Source organism: Gymnoscopelus microlampas, assembly GCF_963454915.1.
Source record: "Gymnoscopelus microlampas genome assembly, chromosome: 3".
Taxonomy (NCBI): domain Eukaryota; kingdom Metazoa; phylum Chordata; class Actinopteri; order Myctophiformes; family Myctophidae; genus Gymnoscopelus; species Gymnoscopelus microlampas.
Window position 1 is genome coordinate 14,572,268 of NC_139940.1, and position 17,106 is coordinate 14,589,373.

The window sequence follows — 17,106 nt, forward strand, 5'->3', positions numbered from 1 at the left end:
ACACGGCACAACAGCTTTAAGATTGTAAATGTTCTATTCTAGAACATCTTTGTACCAATTTAAAACAGTTTGTTGAGATACATTATAAATACAATTCTGTACATTATAATATTGTAAAGACTATGTTCAAATACATTTCTATGTACAACTCCTTGTGAGGGGAGAGCAGCTTTCATCTCTTCTTTAAAGTAAGGTCTTGGGTTTCTTTCTTTTACTCGAAATTACAGCAAGAATATATTTAACTATATATATATATATTTATTATATATATGTCTACATCAGATCCACAGTTCACCACTTCCATAAAAAAAAAGAAGCTCCGAGGGGCTACTTCTGACTTCGCTGAACCACTTTGACAGCATCTCCGCTAAACTGACATCGTCCTGATCTCCCATGTTCCTTCAGTCCTGCTTGTAAGAAAACAAATTTGTTGGCATTTTTTAAGTACCCTTTTAAAAATACTTGAGAATGTCACACATTAGTCAAGTTAACATATTAAAAAAATGCAGCGGGAGAATAAAGCGTTTGCTTTTCCACGATACGTTCCGTGTTTTCAGTCAAAGAGGTTGGATGGCATTTTAAATGCCACTGGGCGGGCATCACGTCATACAGGCTCCAGTCCATACGCGTGGATAGTTTATAACCCTAGTCACCAAAATAAATCCTTGGTAAATGACACCATCCATAGAGCAGTGTGTGGTGTATGTGCCTGTCATCAGAGACAAACAGGGCAGTAAGCCTGATTTATACTTAGTTGCGCATCGTGTCTTGCACCGAAAATAGCCGATCTAACGCGCTTGTAGATCGGCTATTTTCAGTGCAAGAAGACACTGGCGCGCAACTGAGTATAAATCAGGCATAAGGCATCAGTATGACCAGCAAGGCCTCCAGGTGTGTCATTCAGTGACGGCACTGATGTTAACAGTGTTGGACGCTGGGCTACCTGTTCACTCACTCAGGTGACAGGAAACCCCACCGTTGAGAGGCACATAGATATAGTTTTCATTAGTCCCAAATGGAGGACAATTGGTGATCTGGGTGGCAGGGTGGCCTCGTGGTTAGAATGATGGTCCCATAATGGAAACGTCCAGGTTCAAGCTTAACTGCAGCCATTTGTCCCGTCCAAGTGCCCTTGAGCAAGACACCAATCCTATACCCACTCTCTCCAAGTTGCTCTGCATAAGAGCATCAGCTAAACGACTACGTAAAATATAAAGCCTAATTTATACTTCGTTGTGCGACCGCATCGCTCGCTGGAAAGAACCGATTTTTTAACTAAATAAATGGCAAGCCACTGTTGTACGACAAAGTATAAATGAGGTTCAACTCTCCAAGAATCCTCTCCAGTGCAAGCATTTTCAGACAGCAATGGCAGCGGTCCCGAGCTTAGTTGGGGATTACTTGTCATTCCACAGTGTTACAGTACTCCAATAAGATAATTTAACATTTAGTGGGTGACATGATAAACGATTGTACAGCCAAACGCTGAAAGCAATTCGTGGTTTTCAGATTTGCCTCTCGTTTCAAGAAGCCATGTGGCATTAGTCGTAAAAATATGGCACTTATGCTTCACTTGGACACACAGTATATACTGTATGTATTTACATACATATACAGTGTATGTATAAGTATATATATATATATATATACACATATATATACACACACATATATACACACACGTATATACTGATGTTTTACACGTACATAAGCAAAACAAAAAAAGAAATTAATTATAACAGCAGATAGGAACTCTAGTTCTTTGGTTACCCCTGACGTCTTATAATGACTTCGATATCAATGTTAACAGTAGTACATTCTTAATGTTCATGTCTCAGATTACACTGCTTTGAGACTTAACAGAGGATGCATTGTCTTAAAAAAATATGACGAAATCATCAACATCTCTCTGTGACACAATTGTAAGGAGAACAAAAAGGTTTGTGGATAATTTCATCTGGAATTCGCAGTTAAAAGTTAACTTCTCTATCAAAAATAACGCTGTAGAAAAGTCGGATATGTGCATAGTGAATCTTTCAGTGGCCAGTGATGAGGATATGCCTTCAGGAAATGCACAGGTCAGATAACACTGAAAGCAGACAACGCTAAAACAGCAAAGTCAGCTCCGAGATTTGAGGGAGTTGAACGAGATGGCGGAAGAGGAGGCCATCTTGGACTTGGTTGGACCCCAGCACATGGTCCAGGCAGGAGATCCTCTAATGGATCAGAGTGTGGGGTTCTGTTTCCATAGATGGTGGTCCTCTGGTTAGACGAGATGGCTTCACGAACACTCCATGGCCCGGAGGACAGCGGAAGTAGACTCTGCCTTGGACAGTCCCATTGTGCTTACCTATGGACAGACACAACATCATTGATTTGAGGTGTGCATGTACAGTATGAGTGTGTGTACAATGTACATACATACTTAAACTAGGGGTGTCAAACTGGAGGCCCGCAAACCAGATGTGGCTCGCGAAGGTGTCCTATATACGGCCAGCAAGATGATTTGGGGAGGAAGAACATTTTTCACTCTTTGGCCAATAGCAGACACAAATAGGCTCTATGCACAGCAGCCATATTGGAAAGACATTGGGCCTCTTTTTACTTCCTTCACAGGTTTTGCCAATGATACTAATTAAGGCTTTGTTCCATTTCATGTAACACAGTGGTTCTCAAACTTTCAATTTCAAGGACCCCCATAACTCTGAGAGTGTACAAATGGAACCAAATGGACCCGTAAGGGTCCATTTGGTTCCATTTGTACACTCTCAGAGTTACACACCTTTTAAAATGCACAACAGTACCCTGACTCTGTTTGACCCGAATGGAACAGAGCCTTCATTAGTATCATTGGTAACACCTGTGAAGGAAGTAAGAAGAGGCCCAATTTCTCTCCAAAATGGCTGCTGTGCATAGAGCCTATTGTGTGTGGCTTACCGGCTTTCCCTATGCAGAGGCTAGCATGACATGAAGCATTCCTATTGCTATATAATATGTGTAACACAGGTTTTCATCATGAACTTAGAGGGCTGCTTCAGTTCATCTGGTGATAGCTGATGTAAGCACGGCGCATACCAACTACGCCATTCTCACTGCAGTGGGGGTCTGTATGTTTTAGTAACTAAGACACTCAAAACATCACCTTGGTGGTAATCCAATCAATTAACTATGAGAGCATGATCCAGTACATGGACTCGTGGCTTTTAGTCTGTTTGTTATAACCACGCACCCAGCATCATATTTCTTTATGATTGGGAGCTGTGTATAAAAGGTGCAATTGTGTAACCTACATTTACAATATTTTTTTGTTATTTTTATGTGTGCCTGCTGTGTTTGATTTGAAATGGTTATTAGTGGGCCTACCAAAACCAAATCATAAGAATCTAAATTTGTAAAGTGAAAAATTTAGCAGTTATAGCAGAGAGTGTGACACGTGAGAGCAGGTTGGAAACAACTGGTTTGGACCGCAAAAAGTCAAACTTTGCACTATCAGGCCTGTGACCCAAAATATGTTTGAAATTGCCCCCCTCTGGTATATACTGTGTACAGACAACTGCCAAGGCCTATAACATTAACCACATTAACCCTGGTGGCTTCATAGGGGTTAAGTGGATAATTAGATAAGATTCAATAAGATGCACAACATTCACCCATCATACAACAGCATAACACCCCCCAAATATGTATAGAGACCTACCCACAGCCAGGTCCAGCTGCACCCCCACCCAGATGCCCTTAGCAAACTCCACACCTCCAACATAATGGACCATTCCTCTCCTCTTCCCCACCCACACCTGCTCCCCAGGGGCCATCCAGTCAGGCAGCTGGGCCACGGGTGTGTTCTCATCCCCACTGGAGTCCCCAGAGGGCTCCGCGCTGCTGGGGTTCGGGCTGGGACAGGGACTCCCGTGGGGCAGATCACCCTGGGCCGGCTCCTGGATAGGAGGCTCTCCCCCTCCTCCTCGCTGAGCCGGGGAGGACAACGAGGGAGGGGTAGGAGCTGATGTGGTGACTGGGGATGAGGCCGGGCTTAAGGCTGACGCTGGAGGCGTGACTGGGTCTTGAACCGGCGCTGTGGTCGGGCAGGGGACAGCTGCACTCCCACTCTCTTTCCCGTGGTGACAGTTGCACACAGCAGCCAGGGCATTTCCAGGGATAGATGTGTTGATAACAGAGGCTTCCTCACAGGCCTGCTGGCTGCTGTTGGCATGCATCTCTGCAGCCTCCTCTTTCACATCTTTCCCCGAAGACGAGTACAAACCCTCCTGTCGGCAGGCCTCTGCAAAGTGTGCCAGGTCCCCTTCTCCGATGCCATCGTCAGCACCTTTAAAGTCAGAGAACTCTTGGCTGACGCTGAGAACACAGGGGGATGCATGCTGCTGGTCTCTGCCCTCACTGCTGTTAGGAATAACCAAGGGAGAGGATGCCGGGGAGGCAGGCACAGCTTGGACCCCACAACCGGAGGAGGAAGAGGAGGGAGGGTGGTGGCTATTACTTCTGAGCTGGGTGCAGCCTTTCCCTGTGGAACAGGAGAGGGAATCGTCCTTTTCGGGGGCCCCGGCGGCAGAGCTGATGTGGTCCGAGCTCTCGCTGGCGCTGAACGGGATGTCGGACAACGTGGCGTTGGAGGCGCTGTGTGAGAAGTAGCCACTGGTACAGCTGCTGGCCGTGGGGCTACGAGGCACCTCTCTGTCCCCTCCCACGCCGGCATGGGGCAGAGAGGAAGCGGGCTTCAGCTCGAAGCGGGAGCAGAGCGCCCCCTCCTGGCCCTCCAGGGTGGCGTTGTACACCTCGAAGTTGGCAAATTCCTCCGGGATGTAGACCTGGAGGCTGTTGTAGTCCTGAGAGCCTTGATCCAGAGTCAGCGCCAAGTCTGTCTCCTCATCCTCTGAGTCCTGCTGTCGCCACACGACACACACACACACACACACACACACACACACACACACACACACACACACACACACACACACACACACACACACACACACACACACACAGATAACTGTTTCTCTGGTGGATTTGGAGTTGAAATGTTTTGCTGATGATCAAAGAGAGATAAACTATACTGTCACTGTCGGATGGAAATCTTGTATGTCCATGTTTATTTATTTTTGTTTCTATGTCGTTTTTTCAATATAATTACCCACTTAAGACCTATCTCATATGGCGATGTGAGCTTGTGGATCTTCTATGTTTGCTGTTATACATTTCTTTTTAAAAGTTTCCCTATAATGGCATGCCCAAAATAAGGACGCAAAGTGGTTAACCAATGAAAAGTGTTAATCTCATAACAGGTTTTTAACGGTTATTAATTAACGGTTTGGTACATACAAGGTTTCCAACTGACAGCAACAACATCCTGATAATGAACAAACGTCCTTCAGACTAATATCCCATTGAGAAGATTTTTTTTTTAACTGTTCAAAGTCTCATCCAATGAAATACCACGTTTGTATTAGTTGAGAGTAGTTAAACCCTGTGGCCTAGCATACTGTAGATGTAGGGCTTTGACTCTGGGGTGAGGTATAGCAAAATGGCTACCCATGCATTCCAATTAAATCTTCTCACTTAGTGCATGAAAAAGTTTCTACTACAGATGTAGTAAACTCTGGGGTTAGGGTTAGGCAGGCATAGCAGACAAAGGTACAGTACGTGCCAGTATCACGTGCCAGTATGTAAACGGGGGGCGCCGATAGCTGAGTGGTTAAGGCGTGTACAACATATACTGTAGGCTCTGATGCCTGACAGCGTGTTCAATTCCCGCGCCCAGCTGCGAATATGCTGCGTGTCAGCAAATATTTTGTATCAAACTATTCATATAGCTTATGGCTCGTTCATACAGGTTGATACCTTTATTTGCTGTGAAGTCGAACTTGTTCAGGAAACAATTGCGTCGCTTTATTACAGCATAATATTCATGTTCTGTGTGGATGTACTCATGACACAAACACTAGTGTGAAAAAAACATATTTTCAGGCTAATTAATTGACGCTCCCTAACTAATGCTCCCAGTGTGTAATGACTTTTTAAGGCCAATTTGTGATTTGTGCGACAAGTGCTGCTTGACTCTGTCGAGCCACTTTCTGTGTTTGAGCATTCATGCTTTATGCGACAGAGCTGTGCCGTCTCTATGGTAACGAAAGTGTGCATCACTTAATAGCTCTTCAAAGCTGCCCGTGTTGACAGCATTTGTAAACGAAGTACTGTAGTGCTCTGCATTTCCATAGCGACGGACAGCAACAGACTCCCCTTACCAACCAAGAATATTACGCAGCATTTCATAACAACATCTGTGAGCTTTCATGGTTCTTGAGGTATGCGACAGAGGTCTTCTGAGACAATTGTTTTTTTTTCCTTTCTCCTGTTGACGTTACCTTTGTTGTTTAGTGTGTCGAGAGACACTTTCTGCACAAAGCATGAATTGGCCAGTAGTGTGTGAGACATTTTACAGTAGTGTGTGGCTGTGTGTCAGATTTACAGTAGCGTGTGCATCTGTGTGAGACTTACAGCAGTGTGGGAGACACTTACAGTAGTGTATGTCTGTGTGTGAGACTTACAGCAGTGTGTGAGACACTTACAGTAGTGTGTGTCTGTGTGTGAGACTTACAGCAGTGTGTGAGACACTTACAGTAGTGTGTGTCTGTGTGTGAGACTTACAGCAGTGTGGGAGACACTTACAGTAGTGTATGGCTGTGTGTGTGAGACTTACAGCAGTGTGGGAGACACTTACAGTAGTGTATGGCTGTGTGTGGCAGAGCTGTCTGCTGGTGGGGATGGAGGTGGGGATGGTGGTGGTGGAGGTGGAGGTGGAAGGCTTGCAGTGGCCCTCGCTGCCTGCCCTGGGTCTGCGCCAGGGGCAGGGAGGGGGGAGCAGTGCAGGGCTGTCCACGCATGAGCGCATGCTCTGCAGATGGGGTCAGAACAACAGCACACACTTCACACACACAGAGCATGCAGTGGAGCCGGGCAGGTTAGTGTCACACTTAGTAGCATGCATGTAACATTTAATGACGATTGGAATGTCTTGTTAGTGTGTGTAATGGTTGGGGAACAGCCACAAGGTGAAAACTATTTAAACATTAATGAAAACCGTATCAGATTCAGAAGATTTAGAGGAATACTCGACTTTTTTTCAACCTCCATAACTTTATGGGTAGGAGGAATTATCAATACGCCAATCAAAGCGCTCCACAGATTGTCCACACAGTGATGTAGTTGCACGGACTTCAACGAGACTAAAGGTCTTGCGATTGGATCCACAGGATCACACTTCTCTTGTGAATACACAGACATGCTCTGCAAATGCTCATGTCTAACATTTGTAACAAACCAAACCTCTTTAAATCGTTTGACAATTCAGTGCTTCCTAACTGTACTTCATTGTACTGACTTGGAGTCCACTGTTCATTAATATATGCTGTCCCTCTCAAATAAACAATTAAAGTAGTGTAATTGTTTTTAGACCTCCTGCTTCTATGGACATGCTGCACATGGGGCACACATGCATTAGGAGGCATGGCTTGCCATAACCCATAATGGTGGCCCAGTTGACGCATTGCTCCAGCAGCCAATGCAGAAACAGACCTTAAGGCTACCAGGGATAAAACTATAGTCACTCACTCACCCCTCTGCCACAGTGACTTCTGGGTATTGTAGGACCAGACAGCAAAGTTGCATTTTTAGAGTGGGACAGAACAATTTTGTTCACTCAACAGTGGAGTATGTATTCCTTGAACAGCCTCTACTGAGGAATGCCTTCAATGGAACTACAACTGAGTCATTTGGAGTTATTCACCTGAGACTCAGTTCTGTTACATAGTATGTCTAGTTAGGAGTTTATGGCTATTCCCGGTTGAAGTCATGCTCCTGCAAGTCATGCCGGTCCAATCCAGTCAACTTCAGTGTAAGATTAACACTTGTTTCTTCATTCACAGAACAGTACAGCCATTATAATCAGCATAATTAGACAGCTATAAAGGACAAGTCCTTTTTGGAGGCGTGTCCGTCACACATGTCAGTTTGCATATTAAGGAACATACAGTTATTAGAAGTAATTTATTTTAAAGGAGGCAAAACACAAGGATGAACAAAAGATGTGAAAAGAAGATTCAGGGGGGGGGGGGGGGTGCTGAAGAAATAAGGAGACAACAAGGACAAGGCAATACAAAAGGAGAGGAGTAAAGAGGGAAGGAAGAAGGGACTGAGACAAAGAGAGGTGAATGTGTCCCTGCTTACCTCCTGGCCCAACAGCGGTCGCGCCTCCAGGACCTTCTTCGTCTTGTTCTCCTCCCGGACGGGCAGCAGGGACTTGAGGAACTTGGGTGGCTGAGGGGAGAGCACCTTGAATGGACTGGAGTTGAAGAAGGTGGGGCTTTCTGGAACCAGACCTGAGTACAGACAAAGAATCAGAATCACAATTCGTTTGATTGTCTACTGGTGTAAAAGAGTTGGTGAAATTTGTTTTTGTGCAAGCTCCATCGCTCAAGGTTGTGGTGTAGTAGCACCAGGAATGCTTTTATGTTCAGATGAAGATGCATTCTTCAACGTTTTAATTACAGGAGAGGAGATCATATTGTATAGAGGAAGGATGACAGGTTACACAGGTTTTTGAGACATCCAGAGCACACTAAACCAGTTAAAGGACCACTTTGTACCCGGAATCCCATCATTCTATTAGGAGGAGAGATAACTCTCTAGGCACTACGTATGAAAAGAAAATCTGCTTTTACCTAGGCTGGAGTATTTCCAGTGCCACTGAGAGCAAGCTCTCGACACACAGAATTGATTATACCAGAGTTTCACAATAGTACTCGCCTTTGGACCACAAGGTTCTGGGTTAGATCCCGGGCACCGCCAACTCAGCACATGAGTGTGCAGTAAGTATTGGGAGCTGATCTTAGGTGTTGCGCTCCACCCTCCATTGGCTCCCAGTTACTGCCCGCACTGAGTACAAAACACTGACGTTGGCCTACAAAGCAACCAAAGGTATGGCACCCCTACACCCCCCCCCTCTCTCTCAGATCAGCTAACACAGGGAAGCTGTCAGAACCTTCCCAAACTATGTAATGAACTCCCCATTGCAACTACTGTAGAACTGCAGACTCACTCCCAATCTTCTGCCGTAATCTGAAGACTCACCTCCTCAGACTCCATCTCAGCCCGTAGCACTTGCCCTAGCCATGACGACCTTGACGGTCATTGTTGGCCTGGCATCCTATAGTGTGTTCAGTTTCAATGTAGGCTGATGATAGGTTCTTGGTTTACTATGTATTACTTTATTATTAAATGACTATCTTTATGCATTTGATGTATTATGTGTATTGTGATGTATTATGATGTATTATCTTGTGTCCTTGCTTACTGTAAGTCGCTCTGGATTATGAGCGTCTGCTAAATGCCTAAACTGTAAACCTCAGTAATCCATTTCCCAGGGGTCAAGCAACGCATTGCAAAGGGGGATAGACACCCTTGTTCTCGGCTCATACCGACTTGAAAAGTGGCACAGTGCCTGTTCCATACAGTATATAATCCAACACACTCATGCTTTCTCTGGAGTTTACCGTGGTTCTCCTTGTTTTTAACAGGTGTGCTGCAACAGGATCCATCCTGGAGGGTGCATTCAGAGCTGTCCGTGTGAGAGTCACAACGGGCCTATATGGTGAAATGGAGATTATTACAAATTTGCACCAATAAGGTTCATATTTCAAATAATGGCATGCAACACATGTTTCACTTGCTGGTTCATCAACGTTGTCTGTTCTTTGCAATATTGTATCATTCTAACTTGTAAAGGCTAACTTATAATGTATTTCATTGCACATCCCTTTGGTCAAGTGACACTTGACAAAGTTTCACTTTTATTTTTGTTGAGCGGCACTTGTCGCAAGGGTCATGCGTTGGATACATTCTCTGTATTAATCATGTACAAACAAAGGTTTGTTTTAAATTCTTCACACCTGGATTTTACTTACCTTACAGTCTTCATCCTCACAGCCTGTTAGGTCGATTTTACTACAGGAGGACTGAGAAAAAGCAATGAGTATTGTATGAATGTTAATATATATCACCATACACTAAAACGTAATTTATAATCCATGGCCATCACACACTGGTGTCGCTTGCCGAAAACTACTTTTCCTTGGCGAAAAAGTAGTTTTCTGCACTTTTTGACACAGTCACACTCTCTATAAATTAGGCTTAATTCATCATACGCCCATAATGTACCATTATTCAGACGGAAGCACTGAGAGGGGTTCTTACGTGTTGTACATTGGGAGTGCTGATGCTTCTTCTGAGGTGTCTGCCTTTGACAGAGAGTGCTTCTTTCACTGTCACCGCCTGGAGACATTCAAAGACAGCCTTTAGTGCACGTTTCTGGGATTTTTATGCTAATTCTTTTTAAAGGCTTCTCCACTTCATCAGCTCCAACTCAGACATTGTGTTAGGTGTATGTGTGTGTACACAAACGTGGGTGCACAGGGATGCATATGCACTTGACTGTTAGGATAGGCTAATACAGTTAGCTATCATCAACCAATTTAGTGTAACGTAAAGATGGAAGTTTGGGTAGTTTGGCGGGAGAGAAACACGCAAGATAATATAATAAATATTTTATAATAATATGTATTTCTCATCCTAACAGCTACTGGACATTACAGCTAGTTACGTAAGCTAAAAGCTGACCAACAAGAGTTTTTTTTTAAACCAAAAACCTAGCGTCCCTATTCTGGGGTCGAACATTTGTCGAAAATAGCCGATCTCCAACGCGCTGTGTTGCGATACATTGTGAGCTTGTAGATCAGTTATTTTCAGCAAAGAGTTTTAGTGTAGAGGGAAAAAAGGAGCAGTATAAAGCCCTGAGGGGGTCATGGCTCTAAACCCTACAGTATATATCCTAAGTATATAGGGTTTAAGTGCTTAAATGGTATCAGAAGTTGATATGGGTCGGAACCATTGAAACAGTCTATAATCAGTGGTTCTCAAAGTGGGGTCCGGGGATCCCCAGCGGTCTTTGAGGGGGTTCCAGGGGGTACCCAGTTAAATGATTGATAGCTAGGAACCAAATGGACCCTTACGGTTCTGTAACTCCGAGAGTGTACAAATGTTGTACACTTTCTGAGTTAATGGGTGTCCAGGGGCTAATGCATACCAAACTGGGGGTCCTTGAAACAAAAAACAGTTGGTCCATGTTACCTGTCGTAACTTCTCCAGACTGAGGATGTTCTCCACCTCCAGGACCCCCCGTGTGTATTTCTCTATGTACGTCTCTCCGTCTTTCAGCTCCTCACACTCCCCGCGGGCGGCCATGAGCGCCAGGGTCTCCCTCTCTTCTGGTTCTTCTGAGGCCTGCAGCATATTAAGCATGAATGACATGCCCAAATTAGGGACGTCACCCTTCTGTACACTATGTGTTTGTGTTTGTGTATGCACAAGCAGCAGCCTGGGTACTGTACCTTTGGTATGTTAGACACAATCTCATAAGTGACTCCACAGGAGTAAAGTGTGTTCTTTAGGGACATTCTCCTCTTCAGACTCTGAGTGAAGCTCTGTGGGAGACAAAGCATTTCACAAACCGTACAGTACATGAGCCAGTCGTTAAATAGACATAATCTGCACTGTTGTGTGGCAACAGTATTGGCTAATCATGTTTTTTATATTGGTACATCCCTAGATAAAATAGGCAATTAATAGCATTTTACTATTACACTGAAAGATACTTGGAACCAAATGGACACTTACTGTATGGGTCAATTTGGTTCCATTTAGAGTTCAATTAGCACTGGGAATTTGCTGTGTATCAATATCAGACAATGTTTTACTCATCTGCCAGATAATGGTATTAGCCATTGTTTGCGGTATACTGTCCTATTTATTAGTGAAGCCACCTGTTTGTTGTAGATGTTGACAGCGATCCTCTTCCGGAGCACCAGCTCCATGGAGGCAGGGTGGCTGAGCTGCACGGTGGCTTTGATGATCAGGTAGATGCGTTCGTTGGGCGAGGTGACCCGGTTCAAGTGGACCGAGTCGTGGATCGATGAGTCCCAGGAGCACACCGCTGACACCTTCACATTTAGTGACATTGGGTGCAACAGTTATTCGAACTAATCAAATTAATCCATTTAAAAATAGATCTTGGGGGAAAATCTTTACATTTAGCTTTTTTATCCCAAATTCTTTTAAAATTGCAAAAATGGTCGATCTAGAAGCTCACCTCCATACTCACTGCCCAACATGGCACAGTAATGTGTAAAACTAGTAAGGACAGTTGCCAGCAGTGCTTAATTTGAAATTTATTCGGTGCCGGAGCTGACGAATCCGACTAAAAGTCAAATTAAGCCCTGTTTGCCCGTCTTATAGATATTCTTGTGTGCAGTGACTGAATGGATAAAAATGGTACGTGTCTACCTATAGAGGGGGTTCTGTGCAACAAGAGGGCAGAAAGCAATCTGAAATGCATTTTTCTAGTTTGAGACGGACTTGAGGTCATTCATGTGATCAAGCACTGCAGCTCGCTGCTCTAGCCGACGGTAATCACACACAGCTGATCAGCACTTGAATGCGCGCACACACACACACACACACACACACACACACACACACACACACACACACACACACACACACACACACACACACACACACACACACACACACACACACACACACACACACACACACACACACACACACACACACACACACACACACACACACAGTCACACACACCCAGTTTGTAAACAAGAAAAACGTCTATGGAATGATACCAAGGGCCACAACCAGAGGAGCATAACAAATGCAATGACAATTTAGCACAGTAGAGGGGGAAATTATTACTGTCAAGTCAACAACAACATTTATATATATCCTCAGGGATCAATAAAGTAGTCTAAATGGAACCTTAAGTTAAAGGTCTATAACTCTTAGAGTTATGGGGGTCCTTGAAATTCAAAGGTTTGAGAACCACTGTAACAGTGTATTCATGATCATAGGTGCTACTTATTATAAGCAGTATTTGTTAACACTAACCATAGTTGCAGTACCCTTTACGGCCTGCAGGGGGCAGTGAGGGCCAAGCCATGTGCCTTACCTCCTCGTCACTGTGTCGGTTGATGGGCAGGTAGAAGAACTGGCTTCCATGCTCCTTGGGTAGGATGGAGTTAACTCCTGCAGCGTGGGGCCCAGTCAGCTGATCATTTACTGTCAGGTTATCCGCTGAAAACACAAGAGACAGTCATGGACACAAGTTTGTGTTTACAATAACTGGAGAGAAGCAATGGAAGACCAAAATGACTGTAATAGATGTGCAAGACTCACCGTTTAAGTCCAAGTACAGAACAGGGATGTGAGCCTCCATTCCAACAGGCGGCGTCCTGGTAGAATCAATAGAGCTTAGATTTAAAACAATATGAATGCTACAGACTCTTCAGTACCCTGTATCGTTTTTTCTTCTCCAGAGCATGGCTGTGGAAGACCTACAAAAAGGTTCTCAACTCCCTTCCCAAACTCAAAACTAACCGAAAATAATTCCTGTCGTCACAATGCTAGTGAACATGGTTTAACTCCCTGAACACATCTTGAATCCTCTGACCCCCGCCCCTCCTTCCTCTGTAAATACACCTTATGATTCTACTGAGCTTTATTCCAATATGTTTTGTAGAATATTTGTATTGTATTGTATTGTCTGTATTATATGTATTACTGATGAATTGAGTACAATGGACCACAATGGAAACAAGCCCCTGGGGCTTTTTGTGTTATCCTTTTAGCATAACCTTTGACTATACTACCTGTACTGTTAATACGCTTGTTAATAAAGTAATCAATTAATCAATAAAACAAAAGAGGTTTTGTTTTTGATAACTCAACATGTACTGTGTACTGCATAAGTACAATGTTTTGCAGGACATTTTAAATCACTTCACAACAAGGCAGGCACGCCGACAGCGAGGCCTTGAGGCTCGTGAGGCACATCTGAGCGAGCTGCTAGGCAAGAGAGTGCTGAACAGCCGGCGGCCTCGAGTGTCCACAAGCTAGCCGTCTGAGTTGGCCAGCTGTGGTGCACGCCGTGCACGGAATAATTTATCACATGCATAACTTCTCACAGGACTATTTTAGAGTTAGGTCTGAGGTTAGGGGTTAGAGAAGAAAGTAGTCAACTGAACAAGTTGAACGAGGTCAACTGAACAAGTCCCTGACTTAACCCATTAAGACCTGGAACTGTGTTCCAGCTTGTAGATTTGAGCTAAAAAGCATTATTTTACACTTTGGGCTATTTTTTAAAAATCGTGAAAATGTGTGCAAATCTTTGAATATATATATTTTTAAAGCGAACATTTTTAACTCAAATCTTTGCTTCTGGGGGGTCCCTGGAACAAAATATTTTGATGGGGGTCCGCGGCCAAATACATATAATTGTGGGGGTCCTTGACATGAAAAAGATTGAGCACCACTGATACAGAAACATACGTTTTTCAGAAAACTGTTGAGATTTAGGAGACATGTAGAATCGGCTTCAGGTCTCAATGGGTTAGCATAACTACTAATGGGGTCATCGTATTCGTGTGTGTGTGTGTGTGTGTGTGTGTGTGTGTGTGTGTGTGTGTGTGTGTGTGTGTGTGTGTGTGTGTGTGTGTGTGTGTGTGTGTGTGTGTGTGTGACTGTGTGTGTGTGACTGTGTGTGTGTGTGTGTCTGTTTGTACCAGTGTGCAGGGGCTCCAGGGATGCCACTGCCAGGTGCAGGGACGAGCACAGCGTTTCTCTCTTCTGTCAGGCCCACCCACTGCTCCACCAGCCGAGCCTCTCGTTCCACATCCTCCTCTGACTTCTCTGGAGACACACAGACAAAGGACAGCATCTTACCCACCACACAAACACACACACACACACACATGAAGAAGATGTCCTCTAAGCACTGACTTCTTTTAGTATAGACTGAAGGGGTCCGTCCATAGCTGTATACCTACAAACAGGAGAGCACCGAGCAATCTTACACCAGAATCAGAATGGGTTTAAAGAAGTTTAAAGAAGTTTAAAGAAGTAAAAAAGTGGGTGAAATTAGTTCATTAGTTCATTGTTCATAGTTCCCATCGTATTGTTATTTCCATAGAAAAAAAGAAAGGGAAGAAGAAGAGGGGGGGGGGGGGCAAGTGGGAAAGGAGATCAATCAAAGAAAACAAACAAATTATCTACATATTTACACATAGTACCTGAGACAAGATATAAAGGTGCGTGAGCATAGCAGCAGATGTATACTATGCATGATATACTTATGAACGTTAGTTAAGGTGCTAGAAAAACACACACAAAAAAAGACAAAAGTCAGTGCGTTGTACATGGGATTAAGGTGCAAAATGTCAGCGTGTGTCAACCGCATAATCCACATAAAGTAGACTGAAAACTGGTATAATCCGCAAGTAGGTCCAAGTTTAGAGCAAAGGTCTGAGACCAGCCTGACGACACCACCATGGAAGACCGTGAGTGTGACACTTTTAAACGTCCACATGTAAACACCCAATGTATTAAAAAAATGTTCAGGGACGACATGCAGTAAAGCACATCGTTCGGATTTGAACCAGGGTCAGCTGCAGGAAGGAGTATAGCCTTATTTGGACTATATGGTAAGCGCTCGTATTCGGTGACCCACGCAAATATATAGGAAGTATTTAATCAAAACATATAAACCTGTTTTATTGCCCTTGTAATCACACTAATACTGTACATGTAAATGCTTCAATCAAATTATTAATGAGATAATGTGGGTATACTTATGAATGCAAACACGCTCATTTGACCTAGATAGAACGCCCTGCAGTTCCTAGCAGAGGTGATCCAGGACACTGACCTTGTTTGTTGATGATCTTCTTGATCTGCTCGTCCAGGTATTCCCTCCGTTTGATGAGCGCCTCTGACCAGCGCTCACGCACACAGTTCAGGTCCTCCTCCTGGTGCCAAAGAGAGGACAGAGTCAGGACCTGCCTCGCTGCAGCAGAGCATCAGTAAGTAAGGTTAGGCTTAAGGTTAGCTTGTGTGTCTCAGGGAGTTTCATTGGGTTTCCTGTTGGTGAGCGCCTTAGTAATAAAGCCACTGCTGGGGAAGGTACTGCATATAGCCAAGTCAAATCTCATTCTGAAGTTAAGTTCCCACAACCCAAAAGTTAAAATCAAATCCTCGCAGTCTTTATTGTTGGCTGGTAAAATAATGATTATGGTGGGATTAGCAGCAAACCCGACCCCACACTCACTCACTCACTCACTCACTCACACACACACGCACGCACACGCACACACGCACGCACACACACACGTCCACATTCCCATTAAAATCCACAGACGTTCACATGTGCGCGCATGCATGCATGCTTCCGTGCACCACACAAGCACACTCTTACACGCAGGGACAGCCACCCAGGATCCTACCTGTTTGCATGGCAGGAATCTGTCAGAGGGACCCCCACAAAGAACAGACCTAGATCAACTGTTATATTAGGTCCCAAAGCCAATCAAATCCCTCCAGAACAAAAAAAAAACAAGGTGCCAACCAGTGGTGGACAAAGTACTTAACCCGAGTACTTGAGTCAAAGTATACATACTCCTGGTCAAATATTACTCCACTAAAAGTGAAAGTTGCTCTGTCAAATTTGTACTTGAGTTAAAGCACTGGAGTACTTGCTTTTTAAAATACTTACTACTATTACTGTAATACAAATTACAAAGTACAGTTTATTTTTAACATCAATGCATTGCTGTATTGAAATTTAGACATTTTCGCCATAATTCAATGATTTTCCAGACTTTTTTCTGATATATCAATAGTGAAAATAGCCGATCTACAAGCTCACAATGCGTTGTGATGTGACACGTTGTGAGCTTATAGATCAGCTAATTTCACCATTTGAAATAGGGCTTCAGTGGTTAATTCATACTTTTTTTCATACTATTCATACTTTTTCCCTTCCTAGAAATGTAGTGAAGTGAAAGTATCCAAAAAAATACAAGTTAAGTACAGATACTCACAAAATGTTCTTGTGTACAGTACTCAAGTAAACGTACTTAATTACTGTCCACCACTGCTGCCAACTGACTTGCACCATGCAAAGAAGTGTAA

General features: G+C 43.9%; 1 protein-coding gene across 8 annotated transcripts in view; it reads right to left on the minus strand.

Moving 5' to 3' along the window:
* Positions 1 to 15: 15 nt before the first annotated feature.
* Positions 16 to 17,106, minus strand: part of kif13a (kinesin family member 13A) — an 80,919-nt gene continuing 63,828 nt past the window's right edge. For 3 of the 8 annotated variants that reach the window (XM_084053761.1, XM_084053758.1, XM_084053763.1), the window contains 14 exons: positions 15,845 to 15,944; positions 14,703 to 14,829; positions 13,318 to 13,373; positions 13,091 to 13,215; positions 11,889 to 12,065; positions 11,457 to 11,549; positions 11,197 to 11,349; positions 10,264 to 10,341; positions 9,975 to 10,025; positions 9,564 to 9,654; positions 8,239 to 8,390; positions 6,713 to 6,907; positions 3,698 to 4,898; positions 16 to 2,350 (listed from right to left, as the gene is read on the minus strand). In XM_084053761.1, coding sequence (XP_083909887.1) covers positions 2,217 to 2,350; positions 3,698 to 4,898; positions 6,713 to 6,907; positions 8,239 to 8,390; positions 9,564 to 9,654; positions 9,975 to 10,025; positions 10,264 to 10,341; positions 11,197 to 11,349; positions 11,457 to 11,549; positions 11,889 to 12,065; positions 13,091 to 13,215; positions 13,318 to 13,373; positions 14,703 to 14,829; positions 15,845 to 15,944 — 2,733 coding nt within the window. In that variant the 3' untranslated portion in view covers positions 16 to 2,216. The remainder of the gene's footprint in view (positions 2,351 to 3,697; positions 4,899 to 6,712; positions 6,908 to 8,238; positions 8,391 to 9,563; positions 9,655 to 9,974; positions 10,026 to 10,263; positions 10,342 to 11,196; positions 11,350 to 11,456; positions 11,550 to 11,888; positions 12,066 to 13,090; positions 13,216 to 13,317; positions 13,374 to 14,702; positions 14,830 to 15,844; positions 15,945 to 17,106) is intronic. The other 5 variants (XM_084053765.1, XM_084053760.1, XM_084053764.1 and 2 more) reach the window with 3 other exon arrangements.